We start from the raw sequence: 25,178 nt of genomic DNA, 5'->3' as shown, positions 1-25,178 counted from the left end.
CAGATTGTGGAGTTCTGTCTGACTCCCCCCACCTTCTTGCCTGAGGGCAAGGGGAGCAGGTAACCCGAGGAAGGATTTCTCAGTGTGCTTGTGTCCTGGTTAGGCTTCTTTAGTGACCACGTGCAACAGCAAATGTCAAACTCCAGTGACTTCATTCCCAGTCACACCTTCAGGGCCGGCTGACGCTCTGTGTTTCTGACGAACCAGTCCACTCAAGGGGCGAACGCACTTGGTGTGATGAAGTCCCCCCCGCCTCAGGTGGGTTCTGGGGTGTTTGTGTACGTTTAACATGAACTAGACATTGAATGTCGATTTCTGGCTTCCACACGATATATTGATAGACTTGCCTCCAAGTAGAAAGTCAGTCACTTACTCCCTTGGAGGTCCATTAACTTTTTCAGACGGTCAGGGAAAGGAATCAGCTTTGAAAATGGGTTCAGAACACCTGTACTCTTCTCGATTTTTTTACTTTTTGAGGTCACCAGGAGAGGCAGCATTTCATTGCAAACACAGATCTCAGTAAGACTTAAGGAGAGAACATGCAGAACGTATGAGAATTAATTTAGCACTTGCTACTTGAGTTTTTAAGAACATGCTCTTGTCTCATGACTCTACCCCCTTTTACATAAAGGATGAGAATTTTTATGATCCAGGAACACCACTGATCAAGCATTTCGTTTCTGAGGCGAAGTAGATGATTGTGATGGTATTAACCACTCCTGTCACTAACAGTTCTGTGGTGCCGAGTACGTGCCAGGCATGGTTCTGAGTGATGTACAAATGGTAACTCATTCAGCTCTCACAACCACCCCCGGAGATTTTGCGGATGGAGAAACTAAGTCACAGAGGTTAGTGACCTGCCCAAGGTCACATGGTCAGTAGCAGAGCCAGGTCACTCGGGGCCATTCTGGAGAGAATGTCAGCATATCCTTGCTCTCCCCAAGGTGTTCTCCTTTCCACTTTCCCTTCACCTAGAGATTTTTCCTGAAAACTGCTTTTCTGCCAGCCTCTCCGTGGAAGCTGTTTGGAACTGAAAATAGCAGCGTTAAACAGGTATTGCTTTTCTTATGTTAATATTCCTGGTTTATTCCTTTGTTCTTTTTAGTATCTGCATAAGCTTTTCAAAAGAGACCATCATAAGGGGCAGCGCTACCACGAGAAGCAGATCAGCCTTTACGCTGAATTCGACCGACCCAACTTGCTTCCATTTCTCCGAGACAGTATCCATTGCCCCCTTGAAAAGGTAAGTCACAGACGCCCCTGCTCAAACACTTCGAGGTGACAGAGTCATCACTGTTGGTAAAATCTCTGGGTTTTCTCAGTCTTCCTGTCTCTGCTTAACCATCCCCATTCCAGGGGAAGCCTAGCTCTCAAAGCAGTAGGTTTTGCTGGGTATTCTGATGAGAACAGGAGGTCCTATTGGATTCGATTTTGGTGAGAAGCTCAAGTATTTCTGTGCCAGGTTTAATTGGAAGAAAGGTTTAAATCCAGGGTCTAGGACTCAGTCAACCATAAAACACTGTCGGGAGTCTGAGGCAGTTTACCAGCATCAGGGTGGGATCTCAGAGTCAGCCTGGGACGGGGACACGGACCGCCCCAAGCCGGAGGCAACTGCCCCAGCTGGGACTCAAAGTTGGTAACGTCAGTCCTACACCCCCTCTGCTTTAAATACCCACCTTACATATTTTTGTATTTCTCTCTCCCACTACATTCCATTATAGTTTCAATAGATATAATTACTAGTCTCTCCCACCATCCTATAAATTCTTCAAGGACAAGGAGTTTGTCTCACTCATTTTGATAAACTCAGTAGCTGGCACTCATTAGATACTAAATGTTTTTTGCATCCTGACCGAGTTAGTGAATGGATAAATTGATAACACATGAGGTTCTAGTTAGGGCTGAATATGCACTAGTAGGTGTTACGAGCCTGCTGTTTCAAAATAAACTATAATACTTACTATGTGTGTACTAGAAACTGGCTGGTAGAAGACCATCAGTTTTGTTTCCCATGGTTCTTCAAACCATCTGGAAGACTCACTACCACCTACAAGTGTCTTACTAAATTCAGATGGCCAGAGAGCAAGTACTTTTCATAGTCACCTGTGTGTATCAACAAAACATACTTATTTGACCCATAAGAGATACGTACTAAGAAGGTGACTGATAAAGCAACTTTTCTAGTTGCTTCCTCAGCCCATGATGATTAACTTCAAATGTACTGAATTTACTATGAGCCAGTTTCAGCTCAATGCATTTTCAAAATCTGCAATTACAAAAAAAAAAAATCTTGCCTGCATATTAGTTTATGAAAGACATTAACATTTTATGTTCGGGCCCTAAGGCTTTTTCTCAAGAATAAATTTGGAAACACATCATCTTAGAAAAGCAAACGTTCCTCTCTTTTCTCACTTTAGAATCTATCATCTAGAAAAAGAGGGAGAATCTTACTCTTTGAGTGCCCGTTTGTTTTTGTCTCACTTTTGGAGGAAACATCGTTTGTTTCCAGGAGGACGTGGCTGTAGCCCGCAGACTCCTCAGCCAGAGCCCCACACGCAAGCGTGATCAGCACCCACCCAGGCTTCCCTCTTCCCATTCACTGAACACAGGTGCAGAGGGCCCACAGAGATTCCATAACGTTCGTGTCTGGAACACACTTTCAACCCATGTGGTTTGCAGTTTTCCAGTCCGGTAGTGTTCAACAGAAGTCACACTGCTCTGCCCGCAAAGGGAGCATCAGAAAATCTCCACCCCACACATGGTACTTCTAATACACAGAACTCACTTGGAGCATTGTGTAGACCTTTTTGAGTTTTTCTCTCTGATCTGCTGAGAAGAACCAGTTGCATGTAAGAGAACTCAACACAAGCATCTGAAAACAAGTATGTTTTAAATAGTTCTTTTTTAAGTTATCTCATGTTGTCCAGTGAAAGAGAATTTTGAACAAAATGGATTCGAGATGGTAGTGGTGGAAACATGTCATTATAATCAAGTCAATAATCCACATTTTTAGCTTTCATGTTAAAGGTCACTGAGGCATCTTTATAAGAGATTATCTTTGCACCAGACTCCACTGTGGGAAATCTGTATATTTGCAAAAATATACCACTATCCTTGCTCAGGTACCCCACGCCGTCTTAAAGCAGATTTTCTTGACTTTAACTCATTAAGAATCTCATTCCTTTCTCCCTAGAAACAAGAACTCTGTGCACACGTAATCATCTTAGAAACAAATTCCTTTTACGTTTACTTGTAACATGAAAAAAAGCTACCAATTCATAAAAAGCAAAGTAGATTTTCCCTCCATTAAAAGCATCCTACTAAAATATGACACAAATGAATTTATCTACGAAACAGACTCAAAGACATAGAGAACAGTCTTGTGGTTGCCAAGAGGGGTGGGCGAGTGAGGGATGAATTGGGAGTTTGGGATTAGCAGAGGCAAACTATTATATGTAGAACGGATAAACAACAAGGTCCTATTGTATAGCAACAGGAAACTATATTCAATATCCTGTGATAAACCATAATGGAAAAGAATATGAAAAGGAATGTATATATAACTGACTGATTTTGTTGTACACCAGAAATTAACACAACATTGTAAATCAACTATACTTCAATAAAATACTTACCAAAAAAAAAAAAAAAGAAAAAAGCATCCTAAACATGCTGACGGTAAAATGAAGGTCATGGGGTACAGATTTACCTGTTTTGTCTAAAGAGAGACTCAGAAAATTTGGTCTCCGTTTCTACTGAATATAAAGTTAAGAACTTAAAAAAGTTAATCCCCCCTTCCACCCACCCCCAAGACATCTCTACTTCAGAAGAGTTTATAGATTGCTTAGTCCAAAAGACGTTGAGGTTGTATTTTGGTGTTTGTTTTTATTTTACATGGGAAGTGTTTAAGGTTTCACGGCGTTCAGAGCATGTGGAGTCACTACTGTAGATAATTCACTTCCAACAGAAGACAGCTCTGTCTCCCTCATTTCTGGTTGTCTGCCTTTGCTGGGATTGGGTAATCGCTGAGCTAAGGGGTGAAATCTTCAAGAATCCAGGTCAAACTTATTTTGACTTGATTGAAATGCCTCAGTCAGTAGCATTTGGCTGGAAAGTTTGTAGAGACTTTGCATCACATTAGAAGCCCTTTAGGAATGTAATTACCAAAGACCAGAGTTCAGGATTTAAAATCACCACAACTCTTACATTCCAAAATGAATCATCAGTTTTTATGAAACTGTTCATTCTAAAGGAGATACAGGGTGGGTAGGAATTTATAACATCTACAACAATTTGAAAAGACAGTAAACATAGGCTTTTAAAAAAAATAGTATCCCTGGGCTTCCCTGGTGGTGCAGTGGTTGAGAGTCCGCCTGTCGATGCAGGGGACGCGGGTTTGTGCCCCGGTCCGGGAGGGTCCCGCCTGCCTTGGAGCGGCTGGGCCTGTGAGCCATGGCCGCTGAGCCTGCGCGTCTGGAGGCTGTGCTCCGCAACGGGAGAGGTCACAGAGTGAGAGGCCCACGTACCACAAAAAAAAAAAAAAAAAATAGTATCCCGAAACAGTTTTTGTTGTACCTCATCGTGTGTGCTGTGCTTTCATATTCCTTGTTTTTATTTAATCTCTACAAAAGTGCAGGTGGATAAAGTCATTTTATACATGACAACCTGAGTCTTCAGAAGTTGAAAGAAACAACCCAAAGTCTAGAGCTACTAAGTCAAAAGGCCAAGACTTGGAACCTGGGTCTCAACTTCAGGTCCTGTATTCTTTCCTCCAGGATGAGAAAACATTTTTCAGGTTTAAACAGTTAATTAAAATTACAACAGTAACAAAGATATTCCTTAGTACTGCAATAATCATGAAAGACATCGGTTTTTAAACTGCTCGCTCTTCTGTAATTTCCAGGTATGGTCATCAGGCACTAGTTTTCATTTGCAAACCTGATTTGCTTATGCCTAGAATAGTTAAAAGTGGAGTATCAGCTTTATTATTAATACCTCAATCTGTGATCGCTCTCATATCTAATGGCATTCACAAGGTGGCAGTATTTATGAATGTGGAGGCATAAAGTGGGAGATGCACAGTTTATAAATTTTCCTTAAAGAAATTTAAAAATAAGACTGGATAAAAGATGACAGGGTCTAAGGCTAGGTAGAAATCATCATATAGTCTATATAGTTGATAAGGTTTCTGTTAGTTAACCCCAAATTTCTAACCCTGTTACTTACGTTTACATTAAATCAGGAGAAGGAAAATTAAAATATTATTTTTGCATCATTTTTTACTCAATTTCTGTTATTATTGTCTTGTCACTTTTTTGTTTTCTATTCTCCTTTTCTGAGCTTGTGTGTGTGTGTGTCTCCTGTTGGCTTTAAAAATCTTTGTTTCCCTACTCTTTTCCTCTAGAGGGTGCTCTATGGCTCAGGAACATTCAAGAATCTAAAATAAGAAAACATGCTTTTATGCTTTACTTGTGTCAGTAATACAAAAATTCTGTGTGCCAGAAATGTTTTTCTACACTTTACTCGAAAGTCCAGAGATTTCTAGAGTCTCTACTTTCTCATATATGAGAAAAGGGTTATTCAAAATACTGTTAGGAACTCGTCATAAAACATTTATAAATCTGTGAAGTTCAAATTGCGGAGACCCAGATCACCTCTGAGCTTGGTGTTACACATCTGCCTGCCTTCCAGACCACTCTTGACTCCAGATCAGCCTTCAGACATTTCTTCCCACATGAATGGTCATGTTTGACAGTCCAGCAGTGATGCAAATGGGCTACAGTCTACTCTAACAAGGTAGCCACTAGCCACATGTGAGTAATTGAAATACGGATAGCGAGGAATGGCAGTTTTCATTTAAATTTAAAGAGCCACCTACAGCAAGTGCCTCCTATCTGGGACAGCTCAGGTGGACCTTCAGGCCACAGACTCTCTTTGTGGTTGGAGACCCTCATGTTTTCAAGCATCCTCTTGTGTTCAAGAACAGGAGGGTGCCTCTGTTTGCAACTCCTGAGTGGTACCTTAAAGTGTCAGTGAATTTCCAGGTACCCAACTGACTTATGGATACCTTTTAGTAATACACCACTTTAAGCATCATACTCATCTTTATTCACATTATCTTGCTCTAAACATTCTATAATACCTATCCAATTTTATTACTGTTACCGAACACGAGTATCTGTGCCCGACACACAGGCCAAACCAAAACATCGGAGTTTGGAGCAGAGAAAGTTTTATTGCAGGGCCATGCAAAGAGACGGGTGGTTTGTGCCCCCCAAAAACCTGAACTCCCCAAAGGATTTCTGCAAAGCATTTTTAAAGGCAAGGTGAGGGAGAGTTCTGGTTGGTTGCTGCAGACTTCTTGGTGTAGGAATCCTTTGTTCTTGCAGCTGTCCACGTAGGTCAGGTCAGGATGTTCCTGTAAACCTTCAGCAAGACAGATGTTACTGTGTTCTGCAACTTTTTCTCTATATGAATGGAAAAGTGTTACACCCTTAAAGGTCAGGGTCTTGGAAATGGGCTATCCTGTGTATTTTAAGGCTCTAGGCAACATTCTTAACTGGTAGCAAAGGCAATGGAATACAACGGTTAAAATACAAGAAACATCCAATATGGAGTCAGATTTGTTCTTCCCTGTTGCACTACCATTTGCCGTCTGTCTGTGAATGACACAGTCTCACCAGGCCATACACTGTTCGTCCATCTGTATCTTCAGCAGGTAGCACAAATCAGTTGGTTTCTCAATAGTTTTTTTCTTGGAATAGTCCCAGACCCTCTGACTTACAGTTTTGCTTTTCCCATTACTATTTAACTTCTCACATGTGTATCCTGTCTTTGCTCTAGTATGATTCCAGAAGAGTTAAGAATTGGTAAGAAGGTTCCATCCTTTATGATGATGACTTATGGGTATGACCGTATAGAGATTCGTAAACCGTGTTTTAAATCTAAAGGAGTAAGGATTTTCTAATTATGAGTTAGGATTTGCTTCATCTACAAAGTGATAAAAATACCAAAATAATAATGGTTTAAACAGAGGAGCAGTTTAGTTCTCTATCACGTGCAAGTCTTACTGGAGTGATCCTGGTGGTGGTAGCAGCCACGGGGTCAGAGACCCGGGCTCTTTTCTTGTTTCCCCCACCTTGTATGACCTTGACCTCATGATGTAAGATAGTATCATCCATGTTTCCAGCAGCAGTTTGGATGAAAGGATTAAAAATGAGAGCAGGGGTTCACACTCCCAGAAGCCGCCGTCCCACGTTTCTGGTTCACCTCCATGGTGGACACTAGTCACATAGCTCTCCTACCACTGGGGAGGCCTGAAGGTTTTGTTTTAATTCTGGGCAGTCACACACCCACCTAAAATCTTATTACCATAGAAGAAATGGGCAAAGGATATTGGGGGAACATCTAGCCATCTCTACCATGTAATTTTTTTAAATTAATTTTTATTGGAGTATAGTTGCTTTACAATGTTGTGTTAGTTTCTGCTATACAGCAAAGTGAATCAGTTATACGTATACATATATCCCCTTTTTTTAGATTTCCTTCCCATTTAGGTCACCACAGAGCACTGAGTAGAGTTCCCTGTGCTATACAGTAGATTCTCATTAGTTATCTATTTTATACATAGTAGTGTATATGTTAATCCCAATCTCCCAATTCACCCCACCCCACCCTTCTCCCCTTGGTATCCTTAAGTTTGTTCTCTACATCTGTGTCTCTGTTTCTGCTTTGCAAGTAAGTTCATCTGTACCATTTTTCTAGATTCCATGTATAAGTGATATTATACATTTGTTTTTCTCCTTCTGACTTACTTCACTCTGTATGACAGTCTCTAGGTCTATCCACATCTCTGCAAATGGCACTATTTTGTTCCTTTTTGTGGCTGAGTAATATTCCATTGTATACATGTACCACATCTTCTTTATCCATTCCCCTGTTTGATGGACATTTAGGCTGCTTCCATGACCTGGCTATTGTAAATAGTGCTGCAATGAACACTGGGGTGCATGTATCTTTTTTGAATTATGGTTTTCTCCAGGTATATGCCCAGTAGTGGGATTGCTGTGTCATATGGTAGTTCTATTTGTAGTTTTTTAAAGAACCTCCATACTGTTCTCCATAGTGGCTGTATCCATTTACATTCCCACCAACAGCACGGGAGGGTTCCCTTTTCTCCACACCCTCTCCAGCATTTGTTTCTAGATTTTTTGGTGGTGGCTATTCTGAAGACTGGTGTGAGGTGATACTTCATTGCAGTTTTGATTTGCATTTCTCTAATAATAAGTGATGTTGAACATCTTTTCTTGTGCATTTTGGCCAACTGTATGTCTTCTTTGGAGAAATGTCTATTTAGATTTTCCCATTTTTGGATGGGGTTGTTTTTTTGATATTGAGCTGCATGAGCTGTTTATATATTTTGGAGATTAATCCCTTGTCAGTTGCTTCATTTGGAAATATTTTCTCCCTTTCTAAGGGTTGTCTTTCCATCTTGTTTATGGTGTCCTTTGCTGTGCAAAAGCTTTTAAGTTTAATTAGGTCACATTTGTTTATTTTTGTTTTTATTTCCATTACTCTAGGAGGTGGATCAAAAAAAGATCTTGCTGTGATTTATGTCATAGAGTGTTCTGCCTATGTTTTCCTCTAAGAGTTTTATAGTGTCTGGCCTTACATTTAGGTCTCTAATCCATTTGGAGTTTATTTTTGTGTATGGTGTTAGGGAGTGTTCTAATTTCATTCTTTTACATGTAGCTGTCCCGTTTTCCCAGCACCACTTAATGAAGAGACTGTCTTTTCTCCATTGTATATTCTTGCCTCTTTTGTCATAGATTAGGTGACCATAGGTGCGTGGGTTTAGCTCTGTACTTTCTACCCGGTTCCATTGACCTATATTTCTGTTTTGTCTGCCACGTAATTTTTAAAGGAATTGTGCAAGTAATCAAATTAGTGGTGTCTCCTCCTCACTGTGACCTTCAGGCCTGCTCATTTAAATGATTGTGTACTTTAGAACATATCTTAGTTTCATTCCAATTCTAAAGTAAGGTGTTATTAAAAAACTTTTTTTTATGTTTAGTTTGGGTTTTCTCCTCCTCCATTGATCTCTATGATCTGCTCTTCTTTCCCCTCCCTTTTAGTTGTTAATCTCCAACCAGAGACACATATTTAAAGATATGTTTTGCGTAAATCTTTTAAATCAAAAATCACGATGTCAAATCTAGCTCCTGCTGTTATTTTCCAAGAACAGCCTTAGTTAGTTGTTTTTCAGTGACGACTCTATGCAACCCAGTAATCTTCCTCTGAAACCTTTTCTGCCTGCTCATTTATTTAAAACACATTTCTTGCCCACTGACTGTGAGCCAGGCGGTGTGCAAAGCACACGGTTTAGAATGCACATGGTTCCAGCCGAGGGAAGTCAGATGAACAATTGGGGGCGTTCACTGCACCTGTGATTAAGTGTGGTGAAGTGTGCAGGATGCAAGGAGAGTGAGCACCTGGGATCTGACCCCGTGTAAGGTCCAGCGAGTATTTGCTGAAGGACCTGCCAGGGGTGGAGCGGGGGCGTGGAGGTGGTGTTCCAGGCCGAGGAACCACAGCAGGCAGATGAGCAGGGTCTGTGATGGAGCTGCTGGGAAAGGCAGGGCCAGATCGCAGATGCCTCACAAGCCACCAGAAACATTCTTGGCTTCCAGCTGGAGCAGAGCAACACAGTGCGCAGGTTACATGGGAGGCGTGTGAACTGAAGTTTCCTGCTGGACGCTCTCATCACACTGCACCCAGTTCAGGGGGCACCCCTTCTGTGAAGCTTCTCACAAGAGGCCACAACCAGAGCCCACGTCCCGTATCTGTGCACGTGGCCCTCTATTCACGTTCCCCCAATCGTGGGACTCTGTGCTACGCCTGCGTGACCCTCCCTGGACGTGCGCTCCCTTGGGTGGACTCATGCTGCTGCCTCTTCTCTTACGTGGCAGCAGCAGCAGGGTTTTTATTACTGTCATCTGTGCATCTGCATCCCTCCTGCCCCCTAGTACCCAGCACAGAGTGCAGAGTGAACGTGTGCTAGTTCATTCAGGATTGAATTCTTTATAAATGCCCAGTGTGTCTTCTTTCTTACACTTAAGGAGATGTTGTCATCTGTGTAATCTCTCTTTTCTTATTTTTAAAATTTATTTATTTATGGCTGCGTTGGGTCTTCGTTGCTGCGCGCGGGCTCTCTCTAGTTGCGGCGTGTGGGCTTCTCATCGCGGTGCCTTCTCGTTGCACACCACAGGCTCTAGGCATGCAGGCTTCAGTAGTTGTGGTTCATGGGCTCAGTAGTTGTGGCGCACAGGCTTAGCTGCTCCATGGCATGTGGGATCTTCCTGGGCCAGGGCTCAAACCCATGTCCCCTGCATTGGCAGGTGGATTCTTAACCACTGTGCCACCAGGGAAGTCCCATCCCTCATTTCTTCATCTTTTTGACACTTCTTGATTGTCAGATGTGGTTTTTTTTTTAACTTTTTATATTGGAGTACAGTTGATAAACAATGTTGTGTTAGTTTCAGGTGTACAGCAAAGGGATTCAGTTATACATAAACATGTATCTATTCTTTTTCAAATTCTTTTGCCAATTAGGTTGTTACAGAATACTGAGGAGAGTTCCCTGTGCTATATACAGTATGTCCTCGTTGGTTACCCATTTTAGATATAGGAGTGTGTACATGTCAATCCCCAACTCCCTAAATATCCCTCCCCGTCTCAGTTCATCCTTGTTTCTGCAAATGGTATTATTTCATTCTTTTTTATGGCCGTGTAATATTCCTTTGTGTATATGTACCACATCTTCTTTATCCATTCATCTGTCAGTGGACATTTAGGTTGTTTTCATGCCTTGGCTATTGTAAGTAGTGCTGCTGTGAACATTGGGGGGCACCTATTTTTCCAATTTTCCTCTCACTTTTGACAGATCCTTGAGCAGAGTTCTCTTAGATCTTGTGAGCCGGCAATAGAAATATTCCCAGTGTTTAATTCTTTATGCAGCAGATGTGTGCTGAGCTATGGTGTGCTCCATACTGGGAACTTGCAGCCGTGAACAGTAGTGCCTTCCTGGAGGGCACAATTCAGTGGAGGGAAACAGGGCTTAGACCAGTGCCTGTGAATTAGGTGGGGGGCAGTGCCATGAAGAAACCTGAAGTAGCATAAAGAGAGAAAGCTTGGTGGGAAAGAGCCTTTCTTTTAGCATCTTGCTTTCTGCCTTTGCTCTGGAATGTTCTGCCTCAAACATGTTATCAGTTAAATTGTGTAGGGTCCAGTACCTCTCTGAGAGGTAAATCAGGACAGCCACAAGCAAAACTTAAGAGGTTTGTGTTTTGTTTCTGCTTTGTTTTGTTTTTAAAGGGAGGCAATGAAAAAAATTCTTTCAAACTTGTATGTTTAAGTGACTCCATAGATATTTGTTCTTGGCTGGTAAAACCCATAATAACTTTTTTCCCCTGCTTTATTTGAAGGCTCTTGAGATCTGTCAACAGAGAAACTTTGTAGAAGAGACAGTTTATCTTCTGAGTAAGTAGCTTTTATTCATTTTGGTCCCCATAAACTAAGGAATGGGGTGACAACGTGATGTAAAGTGTGTAAGAATGGACATAGGTTTTAGACCAAAGTAACACAGAGGTTAGAGCCTGATTCGTATAAGAAATTGAATATTTAGTAAAGGAGACTTCACAGCTCAATAGAGAAGGTAGCATCATTTAATAAATGCTACTGAGATAACAATTAGCATTGTGTAATAAGTGACCAAAACTGTATCAGTTCACACCTTACAATATAAATCACAATAAATTGTAGATGGGTTGAGAAGTTTTTGGGTTTTTTTCCCAATTATCATAAGAAGGAAGTCAGAATCTGACAGACCTTGATTCAGATTCCAGATCTGCCATTTAGTAGCTGTCTGACCTTGGCAAGGCACTAACATTTCTATGTCCTCTTTTATAAAACAAAAATATTAGTAGAACATACCTCATAAGATTATAGTGATGATTACATGAAATAATTCATGTGAAGCGCTTAAATGAGTACTCAGGACAAAGTAAACACCCAGTGAGTAGGAAATACTGATTTTACTGAGTTACAGATGTCACATAAGGAAATATGTTTTTTGTCATAGCTATCAAACTATGTAAACAAATGAAGAGATATGTGATTTCCCTTAAAATGTTTTATTACATTATCCTAAGTGTTTTCTCACCTTTTGCTAGGCCGAATGGGTAACAGCCGAAGTGCCCTTAAGATGATCATGGAGGAATTACATGACGTTGATAAAGCGATTGACTTTGCCAAGGAACAGGATGACGGGGAACTCTGGGAAGATCTGATTTTATATTCCATCGACAAACCACGTAAGCAGAAAAGCCATCTGCAGTCACAACCTCTTTCTCTCCGTTTAGCCAGCTGTGTCTAGAGTAGGAATCATCTCAAGATGCACTGAGTTACAAATATGGTGACGTATCTATAATAAAAATAGGCCAGGTACATAGTAATGATTTCCAGTACTCTTCCTGTGCAGGGAAGCCTGGAGCCTCATCACTTCATATTAGCTGAACTTGATAAAGAACACTTGGTTGAAGCATATTTCTACCTGCTGCACCCAAATGGAACAGAAGATTTTGGTTTTGTTTGTACACAGAGGGCATTTATTTTGAAAGTGTGTAGTCTAGCTCTTATCGAGTCTCTTCATGGAAACCCATAACCATTACTGGACGTTGACCATAGCTACTGTAGCGTTGAGCCTCTCTTTCCTGCCCTGTTTTATCAGTGCAGCACCAGGAGTCTATATCTGCTGCCTCTCCTTGACCATCTGCCTTGGGTCTCCCATTTCGGAAGGAAACAAAGGCAGTCACCTAACAGTAACGCAAGTCCTCTTTTAAAGATATAGATATGATTCAGAAACTAGCAGTCGTGGTTTAAAATCTTTCCCCTTCCCTTTTTTTTATTTTTTGGTCGGAAGGCTTATCTGTTTCAAGATATTCAAGGTCTAGAAACCGCTGTTACGATTGTTTTTTAATAAGAGATTCAAGAGGAGGGTGTTATTCAAGTCCATTTCAGATTAAGGTAGCTACATGCACAGATAGCTTGAAGAATCTAGTTTAGCATCATAGAGTGGTGGGCTAAGGATCTTAAAGGAGGCAAAGTTGGGGTAACGAAACACACTGTGAACCTGGGCCTGCCCTGGGTTTAAACTTGGGTTCAAAAATCGCTAGCTGTGTGACCCTGGATGAATTCATTAATCACCCCATTTTCCTTTTCTGGAAAATGGGAACAAATAGCATTCCTACCTTGGCAGAATAGGAGAAAAGTATATGACAGCTGAGCCATAGTAAATTCTCAAATACTAGTTGCCCGCCTTTGACATTACAAACTGTGTTCTGAAGTAATCATTTGTTCTCCATCTCATTTTTTTTTTAATCCCTTCTCATTTAGCTTCTCCTTCGAGGAAGGTAAAGGAAGATTAGTTCCTAGGAGGATTTAACAATTCAAATGCTTTTTAACACTTAAAGGAAATAACTTTTGCTCTGAGTTACTTTCGACCTAAAATTGCATTAGCTACACTGCTTATATGTTGTTTTGCACGGTGTCTTGTAGCCTTTATCACCGGCTTGTTAAACAACATCGGCACGCATGTTGACCCAATTCTACTGATTCACCGTATTAAGGAAGGAATGGAGATTCCTAATTTGAGAGACTCCTTGGTTAAAATTCTGCAAGACTACAATCTGCAAGTAAGTATCTTTTCTTGGACAAAGGAGCATGCTGAGTGAGTTGACTGACTACTGGATAAACATTTCTGGGGCTTATTTTGGACATCCATTCGATTTGATAGTCACATTTTACTTAGGCCCAGATATTTGGAATACCATTCAAACAGAGAAATTAGAGATACCGCCCTTGGAGGAAGCCATCGGTATTTCTTAACTATCCCCAGATTTACTCTTCTTGATAAGCAGGCATTCTTACATTTATGGGATAAATATAGCATGGCATTGGGGAAGGTGCAGGAGGAGTTACAGTGGCTATTAGATCAGACCACCCAAACCACTTTTAAGTAGAATGAGCATTGTGTCCATTTGGAGAAATGAAAAAAAATTTTTTTTCAAATAGTTTGATCATTTCCTTGAAGCCACTCCGTAACCTCTTGCCTGAAAGATGTTAAAGTAACAGAATTTTATTTTACCTTTTGTCTGTTTTCTAGAGTATTACAAGCTTACTATCTGCAGTAGTTCAGAATTTGTGATCAGAGCCATAGAACTTATTATCTTCCTATAAATAATTAATATGCTAATCACAGAGCATCCCGATCTTCCTTAAAAAGCCGCTAACAGTGACTGTATTTCGGAATGCTGGTAGCTTCCCGAGAACTTGAAACTATATAAAGCGCGTTTCTTGAAAAATTCAGACTGTTCTTTCTCTAGCTCGTTTGAAAATGAGTTTTTGGTAGAATGTGGATGAAATGGCTTTCCTGGAAACATTGAGATTTTGCAGGTAGAGCCGAGAGACAAGGTCGTGGGGACAGAAGTAGTCTCCAGGGTAGGAAAGGAGGAGCATGTGATGACGACCTGTGGGCTTGTCATCACTGTGAAGGGTGCAGAGCGGGGGGGCCGCGTGCTGAACTCGGGGTGGTGGCCTCAAGGAAGAGACTTGGGTGAAAAGGAAAATGAGGATCAATGGCATCAAAAAGAGAAGTCCGAGCTGTAAACGAATGAGAGAGCTGGAGGGCCAGGATCTTGTGGCCAGGGAGGAGGATACTGTTATGTGAAAATCTCCAAAGGAGTCGTTGTGAAGATGTTCAGAAAGTGCGGTGAAGGGAGAGGTCCGGTGGAATTAGTCAAGAAACCATGAGGGCAGGAGTCGTCCAGGGTCCAGCTTCCTCCTTGAACTGAGAGGTTAACCCTGCAGCCCACAGGTGACTGTGGTCTTACTGGGTAACACAGCTTTAAAGAAGAGGTCTTCCTGAGGGTGGAAAGTGACAAAACAGGGAGCCTTGGCCTAGGAGGCTTTTGGGAAATTGGGGGTCATGGGAAAGAAATGGGTATTTGGTTTTGGCAAGTAGGTTGCCTATCTGTTCTACAAAACTCTTCCAGATGAACAGGTATTTATCTATGGTGGAATTCGGAGGCTTGCAGGTGAGGTGAGCCAGGGAAAGGTTACTGCAGGAAGGATGAGGAAGGCCAGGAAGGAAGGAGAAATGTAGGAATGGGTTAATGGGTAGGAGAGGTGACATGAAGAGCTGTGCTTTGTGCAGCACCCGAAGGATACAGAAGAGCCACCCAGGCAGGAAATGATACACTTCATTCTGAAGCGTGTGTTGGCTTTGGGGAAAGCAGTTCCGGTGTCAGGCCTCGTAAAGCTCGGGGCATGAGTGAGCTCGATAATGATGTGTATCTCCTCAGTACTCGCCACCCCTGGGTCTGCCTGGATATGCTCCAAGTTGCAGATTCCATTTTGTTGGGAAGTCATTTAAGTGTCTCTGAACAAGTCTACCCCCAGGAAGGTGACAACATCATTCCACCTCCTGTCCTTCAGCTCTACTGGGTGAAGCCTAGCCTCTAGGTTGAAAAATCTGCCTACAAAAACACCTAATAGATCCCTCTTCCTAGGTTCTTTCTGGAGAACCAAGCTCAGGGGCACCACGGGGTCTCACTGCTCATTAATGTTTTATCAATGTATTTGCATAGTTCTGAGTCAGCTGGGAATAAAAATAAAATTATTATTAGGTGCAAAGTGAATTCTGTATAAAAAATTAGCCACTAAACAGCTGCTAAATCAATATTTTATCCTCTTAACTTTTAAATGTAATGAGAGCTTTTCCTTAAGATATGTAAGAGTGCAGTGGGTGGTGTGTTAAGGAGGCTGGGAGTTACTTTGCCAGTGAGTCTGAGGAGTGGTGGCAGCCTGTGAATCCCCGACGGGGCCGGGGTGGGGTTGGGAGTCTCCTCTGGCCCTCAGACATCTTGCTGGAGGATGCAGAGAGAAAATGCTCTCCTGGGGCAGGTTGTTCAAAGAATCCCAGGAGGTACTTGCTACTTATCCATGAATGAAGAATTTTGAATTATTTTCTATGAAAAAGGTGACCTTTTTTATTAATAGAAATTTATTTTCTTTCTCTAGAAATCACTGTAAAAATAAGTCTATTTATAGAGCATTTTGAAGCTTCCAGAAAGGTTTCACATTCATTTTTTTTGTTTTTTCTTCTGTCTAGTGTCTTCGTTTGTTTCATAAAACTATAGTCGAGTTTCACATGTTTTAATGGGATAAATTCCCAAGATTGTGCAGGTCCATGAATTTGCAAGGATCTGGATCCTGCTGTGCATGAGAGCAGGGCAGTGAGGGGGAATGACCATGGGGGACGTTAAGAACCATTCAGTAAACGAAGGAATCCAATTGTTAGGGAAAGGTCATCACAGGGCTTCTCAGCACCTTTTTTTCGCTGATTTGCATTCGCAATCCAAGGGTCAGATTTACAATCAAGTAGACAGCATTTTAAAACTTATTTGGCCACTGAAAGTGCTTTGGGAGATGACTCCTTAGTGAATTGCTAACTGGAAAGAGAAGGTACAGAGAAAGTTGGGGGGAAAAGATTTCTTCTGGTTCTAATTTCATGTTTTCTAAAATGCAACAACTTTTCTCAGTTGAAGTTGAGCATGAGGCGTGTTAGATGTCTATGACATCATTAAAGTGAAGGAAAAACCAACCACATTATCAGTGTTTCAACTGTTTAACTTATTTTCATATTTTTATACCTTGTTACATTGTTAGTACAATGCTTCAACAAAATTTAAAAGCTTCAGTGAAGTAAGAAGGATAAAAGTACCCCTTATCATACTTCATAGACCTAAAATGTTTCTAGGTCTGATTTCAAGGACAAAGGGCACTTGTTTTGATATAAATTATTTATGAAACAATAGGATATAAATGATATTTCTATTTTTACATTAAACTGACCACAATTTCCAAATTATTTTTATGCTGTTTCATATTTGTAAGACATTTTATTTATAAATTTAGCATTTATTTATTGTATTTATTTAGCATTTATATCCACTTCCATTGCTTTTTTTTTTCCCTCTTAAGAGTTCCAGCATCTTTGTTCTTAAACACTTCTCTTTTGACAGTCTTATTTGACAGTCATTTTCAGTAATGATCCTTAAGGAACTGTCATCTCCATTTTACATGTAAGAAGACTGAGTCTCAAAAAGTTTTGACTCGCCAGCCTGGGAAGGTGAGGAACTGGGTTTGAACTCAGATACTCTGACTAAATGTGTTTTTCTCACTAGTTGTCCCACTGGTCTCTGGAGGTGACTTCACTGTACTGGCAGGTTACAACACAGGAATATATAGGATTGTCTTGGAAGATGAACAGGCAACCTGTTGTCTTTAAAGAGCTGTGGACATGGTATTTGCAGATGTGGACTCTAGTCCCCGCTTTGCCATTAAGAAGCCTGTTGACCTTTGGGGAGGGTACATAAGCTCTCTGGGTGTCCATTTCCCCATTAGATTAAATCAGTATTTGTTAAGCCTGGCTGCACACCAGAACTATCTGAATGCTTTTCTTAAATTACCATTTCAGGTACCACCCCAGATCTGCTGGAGAGGATTAGGGGCTAGGTCCTTAGACCACCTTGGTGTTTCTTATACACTCAGCCTGGCACTGGGCTATGCATTGACATTTAGGAGCTTCTAGACTAGATGGTCTCTGAAGTATTTCTCTCTCTCAAGTTCTCAGTACGGTCCTTTCGTAAGCAAGCCTTTATATAGCGAATGCAGCTGCGTAGTCTTAACGATATTCCTATGGAACTCATCCGTAATACGTATTTTGGAATCTGTAATAAAGTATCTTAGATTTTTCAGCATAAGCTTTTTAAGTTATAGGTTTGATTGTTTATAAACACATTTATTTAAATTTTTGCATGCCTACTGTGTTAGATCCTGTGCTGGGTAGGTACTTACAGGGCTTCCATGCGTTGTCTCAGGGACCAGGAGATGAGTAGAATGCAGCTCGAGCAGCTCATGATCTGAATGAATATTTCTAGGAGAAGGAAAAAGCTTTAACACTTACGTTTCGTTAAACTTCACACATGTACATGAACACACACACAGGTAAACTGACTCCAGACATCTCTGGGTCTATCAAAGTTCTTTTCCCATATTTACATTTGCTACAAACTCCATGGGCCTTTATCATTGTCCCATAGGTCTCTACTGTGAAATCTAGACACAAATGAATTAAGAGGAAATAGCGACTTCTTTCCTATCTGCCTTTTTGGGGGGCCCACGTGGGTTTCTTTTTGACCCCCAGTGCATAAGCCCTTAATTTCTTCTAAGAAAGAGTTTTTAAATTTATATATCCCCAAAATAAACTTTTAAGAAAATCTATTTTTTTTCCTTTAAAATTATTTCAGTTTGGCTTCATCACAGCTTTTAGGTGACATGGGTAGCCTATGCCAACCAACCATAGCTTCTTTAGTCAATTCGGTACATGCCTACTTTGTGCTATTGTAAATTTCAGTGCGACTGCATTTATAATTGTTTTGAACTCCAGCATGAGGCCTTAGAGTCTTCGTCTTTTCCTTCTTATTTCTCTGCAATTCATCACCTTTGATGATAATCCCAACAAAAAGCAAAGCTTTTTCAAGTAGAATTTAAATCCCATTGCACTGTGGCCTAAATGATGGATCAGAAATGAGGTACAATGGTTTCTAGGTCTAGCTCCGGTATCTTACTGGGGGCTTGTAAAACCAGGTAACTATCTCACGTGCAATGCCGATGATAGGCGCTGCAGTATGAACAAGGCAATGTCAGCAAAAAGGTCAACATTTCAAAGAATCTTTTAAAATAGAAATCTCAGGAGCTTTGCAGTCTTGGATGGCATTTTTCCCACGGCAGCTGTTTTTAATGAACCATAATAACTTCGCTGAGGTACGGTCCTTTTATTGCTTTATAAGATGTGAGTCTGGTGCTTCACTTTTGCTTGGAATTATCATCAATGATGATGAGAAATAAGGAAAAACAGGGAGAGTCTTGTGTTAGTTTTCAACAGCTGTCTTATAAACATGTTCTTATTTAATCTTATAATAGAACAAGGTATGCTTGTAATGATTACAGAAGCTACAGCCGATTGCCATGAAAACGATGCAAAAGAAAAGGTAATATTAAACACAGAATTTAGAAAAAGTGAGAACTACGGAGGGAAACAATGTAACGTTAAGGAAACTAGAGTGGCTGAGAAGGATAGAGGAAGAAGTTAGTAACATACAAAGCTCTACTTGTGTATTTTCCCTTCTCCTGGCTATGTGCCTCTGAATACTAAAGTTTTTCCTAGAAAATACTTTGTGGGTGGACAGATGGTGCCTATTTAGAAAAATGTAATCCTGGTGAAGAAATGGTTCCTTCTTAGTTGTTGTTGGTGGTTTTTCTTCCCTGTTTTCTTTTTTAAGTTTGCAGACACCGTGGCTTCCGTCTAGACTGCCAGGCCCACCATTCATGCCATGGGCCTTAAAGACCCACTCAGGGTCATAGCCAGCTCTTTTTGAAGCATTTTGCTGTGATTGTGACATTAAAGTTTTTATTTTAGTATTAGAGGCCGGGCAGCTAGATACATTTGCTTATAAATTTTCTTAAAGTTTACCAACATTAGTATTTGTTATTTTTCTCTTCTTCCTGTATGCTTTCGTGACGTCTGTTACAGTTTTGTCTTTTTAAAATGAATCTGAAAATTCCAATTTCTAGCAGCATTTTAAAGAATAAAACTTAATAGGCAGTGTCTCAATTAATGTAGAAACAGTCAAATCATGTCGTTTCCTGCTCATCAGCTTTAGAAATGGTGGGTATAGAACTCTGGACATCTGTTTTCTTGGCTCATGTCATTAGGCGAGAAACCGTCTGGGTGCATTCACCCAATACCTGTGCTCCTCGGGATTTGAGAGGAGGACGTGTTATCGTAGCCGACTGGGGATGGAGGACCACAGCTGACCGCTTCCAGTTCCCTTCCCTGGTGGCATGAATTGAAAGCATGTGAAAGCAGAACGTCCACGTAGGTTTTAGAGTTGAGAGTGACTTTGGGGGGAAGAAAGTCAGGATGCAGCTCTGCCTTTGCCGTGACCCGGAGCTGGGCGGCAGGAAGGTGGCGATGTCTTCCTTGTGTGAATCTCCATGGCCCTTCCACAGAGCCGCACAGAGCCCCGGGCACTAAGACCCACGGGGCCGGAAGAGGAAGATGTGGGCATAGAAGCTCACATTAGCGCCAGAGGAATTGGTTTGAAGGGGAAAGGGGTCACCTCTCCCTGCTGTGCTGCTGCATGGGAGCAGTAACTGGCTTCTCCCCCACATTTCAGTCTTTTTAAGATGGCTTTTCTTTCACAATGTGTGCATTAGATTCTGCTTCGCGAAGGCTGCAAGAAGATTCTCGTAGCTGACTCCTTGTCCTTACTGAAGAAGATGCACCGAACTCAAATGAAAGGCATTCTGGTTGACGGTGGGTAAAATTGAAAGAATCCTATTGGAACTGCCTGCCTTGCTATCAGAAGGGACAGAGCAAAGAGAAACATTGTATAATCCCAAGTGTATGTGCTTCCTTGCAGAGGAGAACATCTGTGAGTCCTGTCTTTCCCCTATTCTTCCATCAGGTAAGATGGTTGGGAGGGGAAAAAAATTCCCAAATACGTGTTAATGATGAGTGGAGTTAAAATTCTGAAGTTAGCGGATTACAACTTATAAAATTATATACCTTTTGGGATAAGCCAGTTTAGAGAAGAATTGCAGCCCATGTTGCTACTCAGTTGCATGCTGGTACTGCCGCCGTTCCTTAGAGCTGAGGCTCCCAAGCTCTTGAATGAGTCGGCATCGGCCAGCAGGCTTGCGAAAACTCAGATTGCTGGTCCCATCCCCAGAGGTGCTGATTCGGTAGTGCAGGGTGGGGCCTGAGAATCTGCATTTCTAACAAGTTTCCAGGTGATGTGGATGTGACTGGTTCAGGGGCCAGTCTTTGAGAACCACTGCCCTAGTATAGAAGGGAAGAAAATTAAGATTTACCATCAACTTGTTAGATTCCTAGCTCGCAGAACCGTGTGTGTGCCTGGGAAAAAATTTATAGGTAGCTTTCCCTCTCCTTTAAGCTTTCCACTGCTATGTGGATCTAGGCACCCAGGGTATCTCACATTTCAATGGAAACAAATACCTTCTAATGGGAACTGTGACTCCTTAAAAGACATGTACATTTGTTCATAGTTCTTGGTAGCTATATATCTCTTCATATCATTAAAGCATTTTATGTAAGGATCACAGGACAGGAGAAGAGGAATTTCCATAATTTGAAAGTAGAAATTAAAGCATAGTTGTTGAGACGCTAAAAAATGCTTCTTGTGAGGGCTTCCCTGGGGGCGCAGTGGTTGAGAGTCCGCCTGCCGATGCAGGGGACGCGGGTTCGTGCCCCGGTCCGGGAAGATCCCACATGCCGCGGAGCAGCTGGGCCCGTGAGCCATGGCCCCTGAGCCTGCGCGTCCGGAGCCTGTGCTCCGCAAAGGGGGAGGCCACAGCAGTGAGAGGCCCGCGTACCGCAAAAAAAAAAAAAAAAAAAAATGCTCCTTGTGTATAAATTCAGCATAGAGAAGTACTAAAAGACCTAGTTTGTGTGCCATTTACTTAGCTTTATGGGGTGATTTAGCACGGCAGGAGCACAAGAAGTTCCCCGTAGGGTGTTTTTTAGAGGTTTGGATTTTAAGTGCTTGTGTTAAAAACTGCAGTGGGCATAGGAAGAGCAGTGAGCTTTCATAGTGTTTTAACAGAAAGCGAACACGTGCACCTGCACTGTATAGTTAGATTAAACTCCTAATTTAATCTGTTAAGGATTCAGTCTTACCAGAACCAAGCTGGCCACAGAGCACGCGCAGACGAGGTGTGGTGCCCCAGCAGAAGTACAGCACAGGGCAAGGTCACAGCCTAGGATGTCAGCCCAGCTGTGCCCTGAAGTTAGTGAACGGCCTTGGCAAAGGCAGTAGGCGAACCGACAGAAAGCATTCTTACAAAGCCATGGAATCCACTTTCGTAGTGTCATGATTGTGTGTACGGGGCTGGAGGAGGGAGAGCTTTACACACACACATCCTGATGCTGGGTTTCACAACACATGCTGTTGCCTTGCCATGAAATCGTCCCCAGTATGTAGCTGTAGTAACTGACTTGGAGGCCAAGCAGTTGACCTGGGACCCCCATAGCGACAGGACTGTCATCCCTGCCCTGCGTTCAGCCATGCTGCTCTGCAGGGATGCATTCATCAATCAGCATCCCCCCAAGGCAGCTTACTGCTGGAAAGGGAAACTTCTACTGCACTGAGCTCTTCTCTTTCCTGCCCTCTCCCCTAGACGCAGCTAAGCCCTTCAGCGTGGTGGTCTTCCACTGCCGCCATATGTTCCACAAGGAGTGCCTGCCTATGACCAGCATGGTAAGTTGGCTGCTTGGCCACCAGCAACTCGAGAGAAATCGGTGCAGCCAGAGGGATGTGCATAAAATGATAACCCCTGTCCATGTCTCAGTTATAATATAGTTTACGTCACATCAGAAAAAGCAATGTACCTACTTCTCAAATGTAAAAATGCTTAGTATACGATACTAAACATTATAAAAGCATATTCATGTAAGTAAATTTGTTGAGATAAAACTGATGACAGTTGAGCTTTAGAAATGAGCTACAGTGAGAACCATTTTCAATTTTCTATAACTTTCTCACCCTGATTTCTGTATCATGACACTGCTATTTTTTCAGTGTCAAATCGGTTCCCCCAGGTCCCCTTGGGTCACGTGAGACTTGTCTTGCTGTGGGGGTGTCTTTTGAGTCCAAGAATAACAGCTGGTCTAGACAGGATCCTGTGTGAACCAGCAGTAACCTCCAGAAAGAGGAGCAGTGTTTCATCACCTGATCCCCATTCCCCCACCAGTGCTCCCATAATATTTCTGAATATGAGCAGAAAGGGTTGATCTTTTAAAATCTGCATTTTTAGAACTCTCCTGTGCAGTTCTGTAACATCTGCAGTGCAAAGCACCGGGGACCAGGAAGTGCTATTCTGGAGATGAAAAAATAGCCCAGCTCTGTTTGCCAGCCTCTGCCTCACCTCGCCGCTCGATGAAGACCATTTCTGCAGCAACAGAAGCTTTTGTTGACACCAGCGCCGTTAAGAGATTTGTACAGGTTTATGTCATGCTTAAGAAAAGCTTCTTCATCTTCTCCCATTTACTAGCTGTTGCTTTTTGCAGTTGATAAAGTTAGGGTTTTCCCTGTCCATGCCTTGATGGGGGTTCACAGTCAATATTTCATCATTTATTTGTTTGACTCATTATTTAGGAACGGAAACCTAAGTCTTGGAGTTGGAAGTGACTTTTTTTAGGTGCTAGTAAAACCGTCCGGCTGTCATGTGGACTGCTGAGAGTTGGCCCTGGCTGGCCGAGTGCATCTCACTGTGGCCATCCAGCAGCTCCTGGGACCTTGTTTCCATATGCTCTGCCAGCAACAACTCTCAAATTCTGGGTTTGGCTTTTTTTTTAATATGTCATCAGCTGTTATCTTCTTAATAGGCACTGAATGATACATGGTGCCTGTTGTCACTGACTCAGTGATGTCTGGGAATAACAAGCCGTCTGACACTCTGCAGTTTTATGTTGACGAACGACACATTCTCTTTGTCTCGATGACCAGCAGTGTCTGGCCCTGGCAGGCATTCCGTGTTTGTTGACTGAATAAACATTAGCTCTTCCCACTGTGAAAGACTCACTTTTCCTGGGTTGCACAACTTTAATCAAGCATTCTGACACCCTCTAAGGAATGCAAGAGAGTTTCAGCACCTAGAGTGTGAGGGAGCGTGGGTAGGTTTTCCTAGCAGGGAGGAAACGAGTAACACTGTAGAATCTGAGAGGATGCTCAGGGGAAAGGGGACTGTGTGATGCCACAGGGTGGACACAACACCATTTCCTGGAGCATTCTCTGGAGCCTCCTTTGCCCTCGTAGAATGTAGAGAGCGTGGAATACAGGGAGAGAACTCAAACTTGTGCCCACAACTCATAGTTATTGGTTTCATCTCCTTGGGATACATTGCCATCCTCTAACCAGTGAAAAGCACATACTTGCTGTCCCTGCTCTCTCTGTCCCATAAAAGGGAATCAATGCAGCTCTCTGCATCTGTCTTTTTGGGGAGAGGGAAGGATGCTCGTGGCTACCAAGCATACCATTAAACTTGGCTCAGTCTTCCCAGGAGGAGCATCTCATTTCATTCTCATGGGACCCCTAGGAAGAAGACATTATCCCCAGTTTTACCGACAAAGAAACCAAAATGCAGAGACGTTATCACAGTCTCCAAGGTGACTGCCTGACTTCAGAACAGGGCTCTGTGCTCAGAAATCACATGGCCAAGTTCACAGGAAATGCACAGTACCTCTCTTCTCACTGGAGTTAAAAAGAATATTGAGGAGAAGACAACAGACTTTTTCAGTCCCTCTTAAATATTTAGAATTGGAAAGTCTTTGTTGTTACTGTCAGCCCTTTCAGAATTTCTGTATTCCAAGACTAGGGATCTCTCTGCTACGCTGCTAGTTTTTAGTTTTTGTTTTTGTTTTAATGAGAGAAACTCTTCCTTCACAAAAATACCTTACAAATGAGCCCAATTTGAAACACAGCTAAAAAGCAGACTTACTTCACTTGTCCTGGGGAAGAGGAACGTAGTCGCAGACTTCGTATTTTGTACCCTTCTCCTTAAAAAAAGCCATTCTCTGAGTGGGAAACTGCCAGGGTCAAAGTTATTTTGTGAAAACAGTTTTAAAGGCTTTTCCACTGTTTATGTCCATAAATATGTCCATCTTTGAGAATTTGAGATGTTCTCAATAAATTTAATTCACTTGGCTGTTCTAGTACTAAACCATGTATATTTAATATTATGAAAATGAACATTTATTGAGCAACCACTGTGTGTCAGGCACTGTTCTAAGCACTTTGCATGCACTATCATCATAGCGATATGAGACAGGCATCATTATCGTGATCATCATTTTACTTAAAGGTTAAGCAGTCTGTCTAAACTCAAGGAGCAACTCATGGCACAAGATCTCCACAAGATGGTGGAGTCAAAGGACCTGAGCTCACCTCCTCTCCTGAAAACACCAAAATCACAAC

The 25,178-nt window shown here is 41.9% G+C and overlaps 1 protein-coding gene and 1 long non-coding RNA gene across 2 annotated transcripts in view; one reads left to right on the top strand and one right to left on the bottom strand.

Moving 5' to 3' along the window:
- The window catches only part of VPS41 (VPS41 subunit of HOPS complex), a 188,548-nt gene extending 163,639 nt beyond the window's left edge, over positions 1 to 24,909 (top strand). Inside the window, exons 22-29 of the mRNA XM_030871168.3 lie at positions 1,106 to 1,243; positions 11,484 to 11,538; positions 12,231 to 12,371; positions 13,615 to 13,751; positions 20,401 to 20,500; positions 20,607 to 20,651; positions 22,384 to 22,463; positions 23,020 to 24,909. Coding sequence (XP_030727028.1) covers positions 1,106 to 1,243; positions 11,484 to 11,538; positions 12,231 to 12,371; positions 13,615 to 13,751; positions 20,401 to 20,500; positions 20,607 to 20,651; positions 22,384 to 22,463; positions 23,020 to 23,100 — 777 coding nt within the window. The 3' untranslated portion in view covers positions 23,101 to 24,909. The remainder of the gene's footprint in view (positions 1 to 1,105; positions 1,244 to 11,483; positions 11,539 to 12,230; positions 12,372 to 13,614; positions 13,752 to 20,400; positions 20,501 to 20,606; positions 20,652 to 22,383; positions 22,464 to 23,019) is intronic.
- Positions 11,708 to 21,246, bottom strand: LOC132597798 (uncharacterized). The gene is made up of 3 exons (XR_009565137.1): positions 20,753 to 21,246; positions 17,977 to 18,055; positions 11,708 to 12,481 (listed from the first exon to the last, which is right to left on the bottom strand). It is a non-coding gene; the product is annotated as an uncharacterized lncRNA (long non-coding RNA).
- Positions 24,910 to 25,178: the final 269 nt, after the last annotated feature.

The sequence above is a fragment of the Globicephala melas genome, chromosome 9 (assembly GCF_963455315.2).
Source record: "Globicephala melas chromosome 9, mGloMel1.2, whole genome shotgun sequence".
NCBI lineage: Eukaryota > Metazoa > Chordata > Mammalia > Artiodactyla > Delphinidae > Globicephala > Globicephala melas.
Note: the sequence above shows the minus strand (reverse complement) of the source record. Positions and strands in the feature narration are given on the sequence as shown.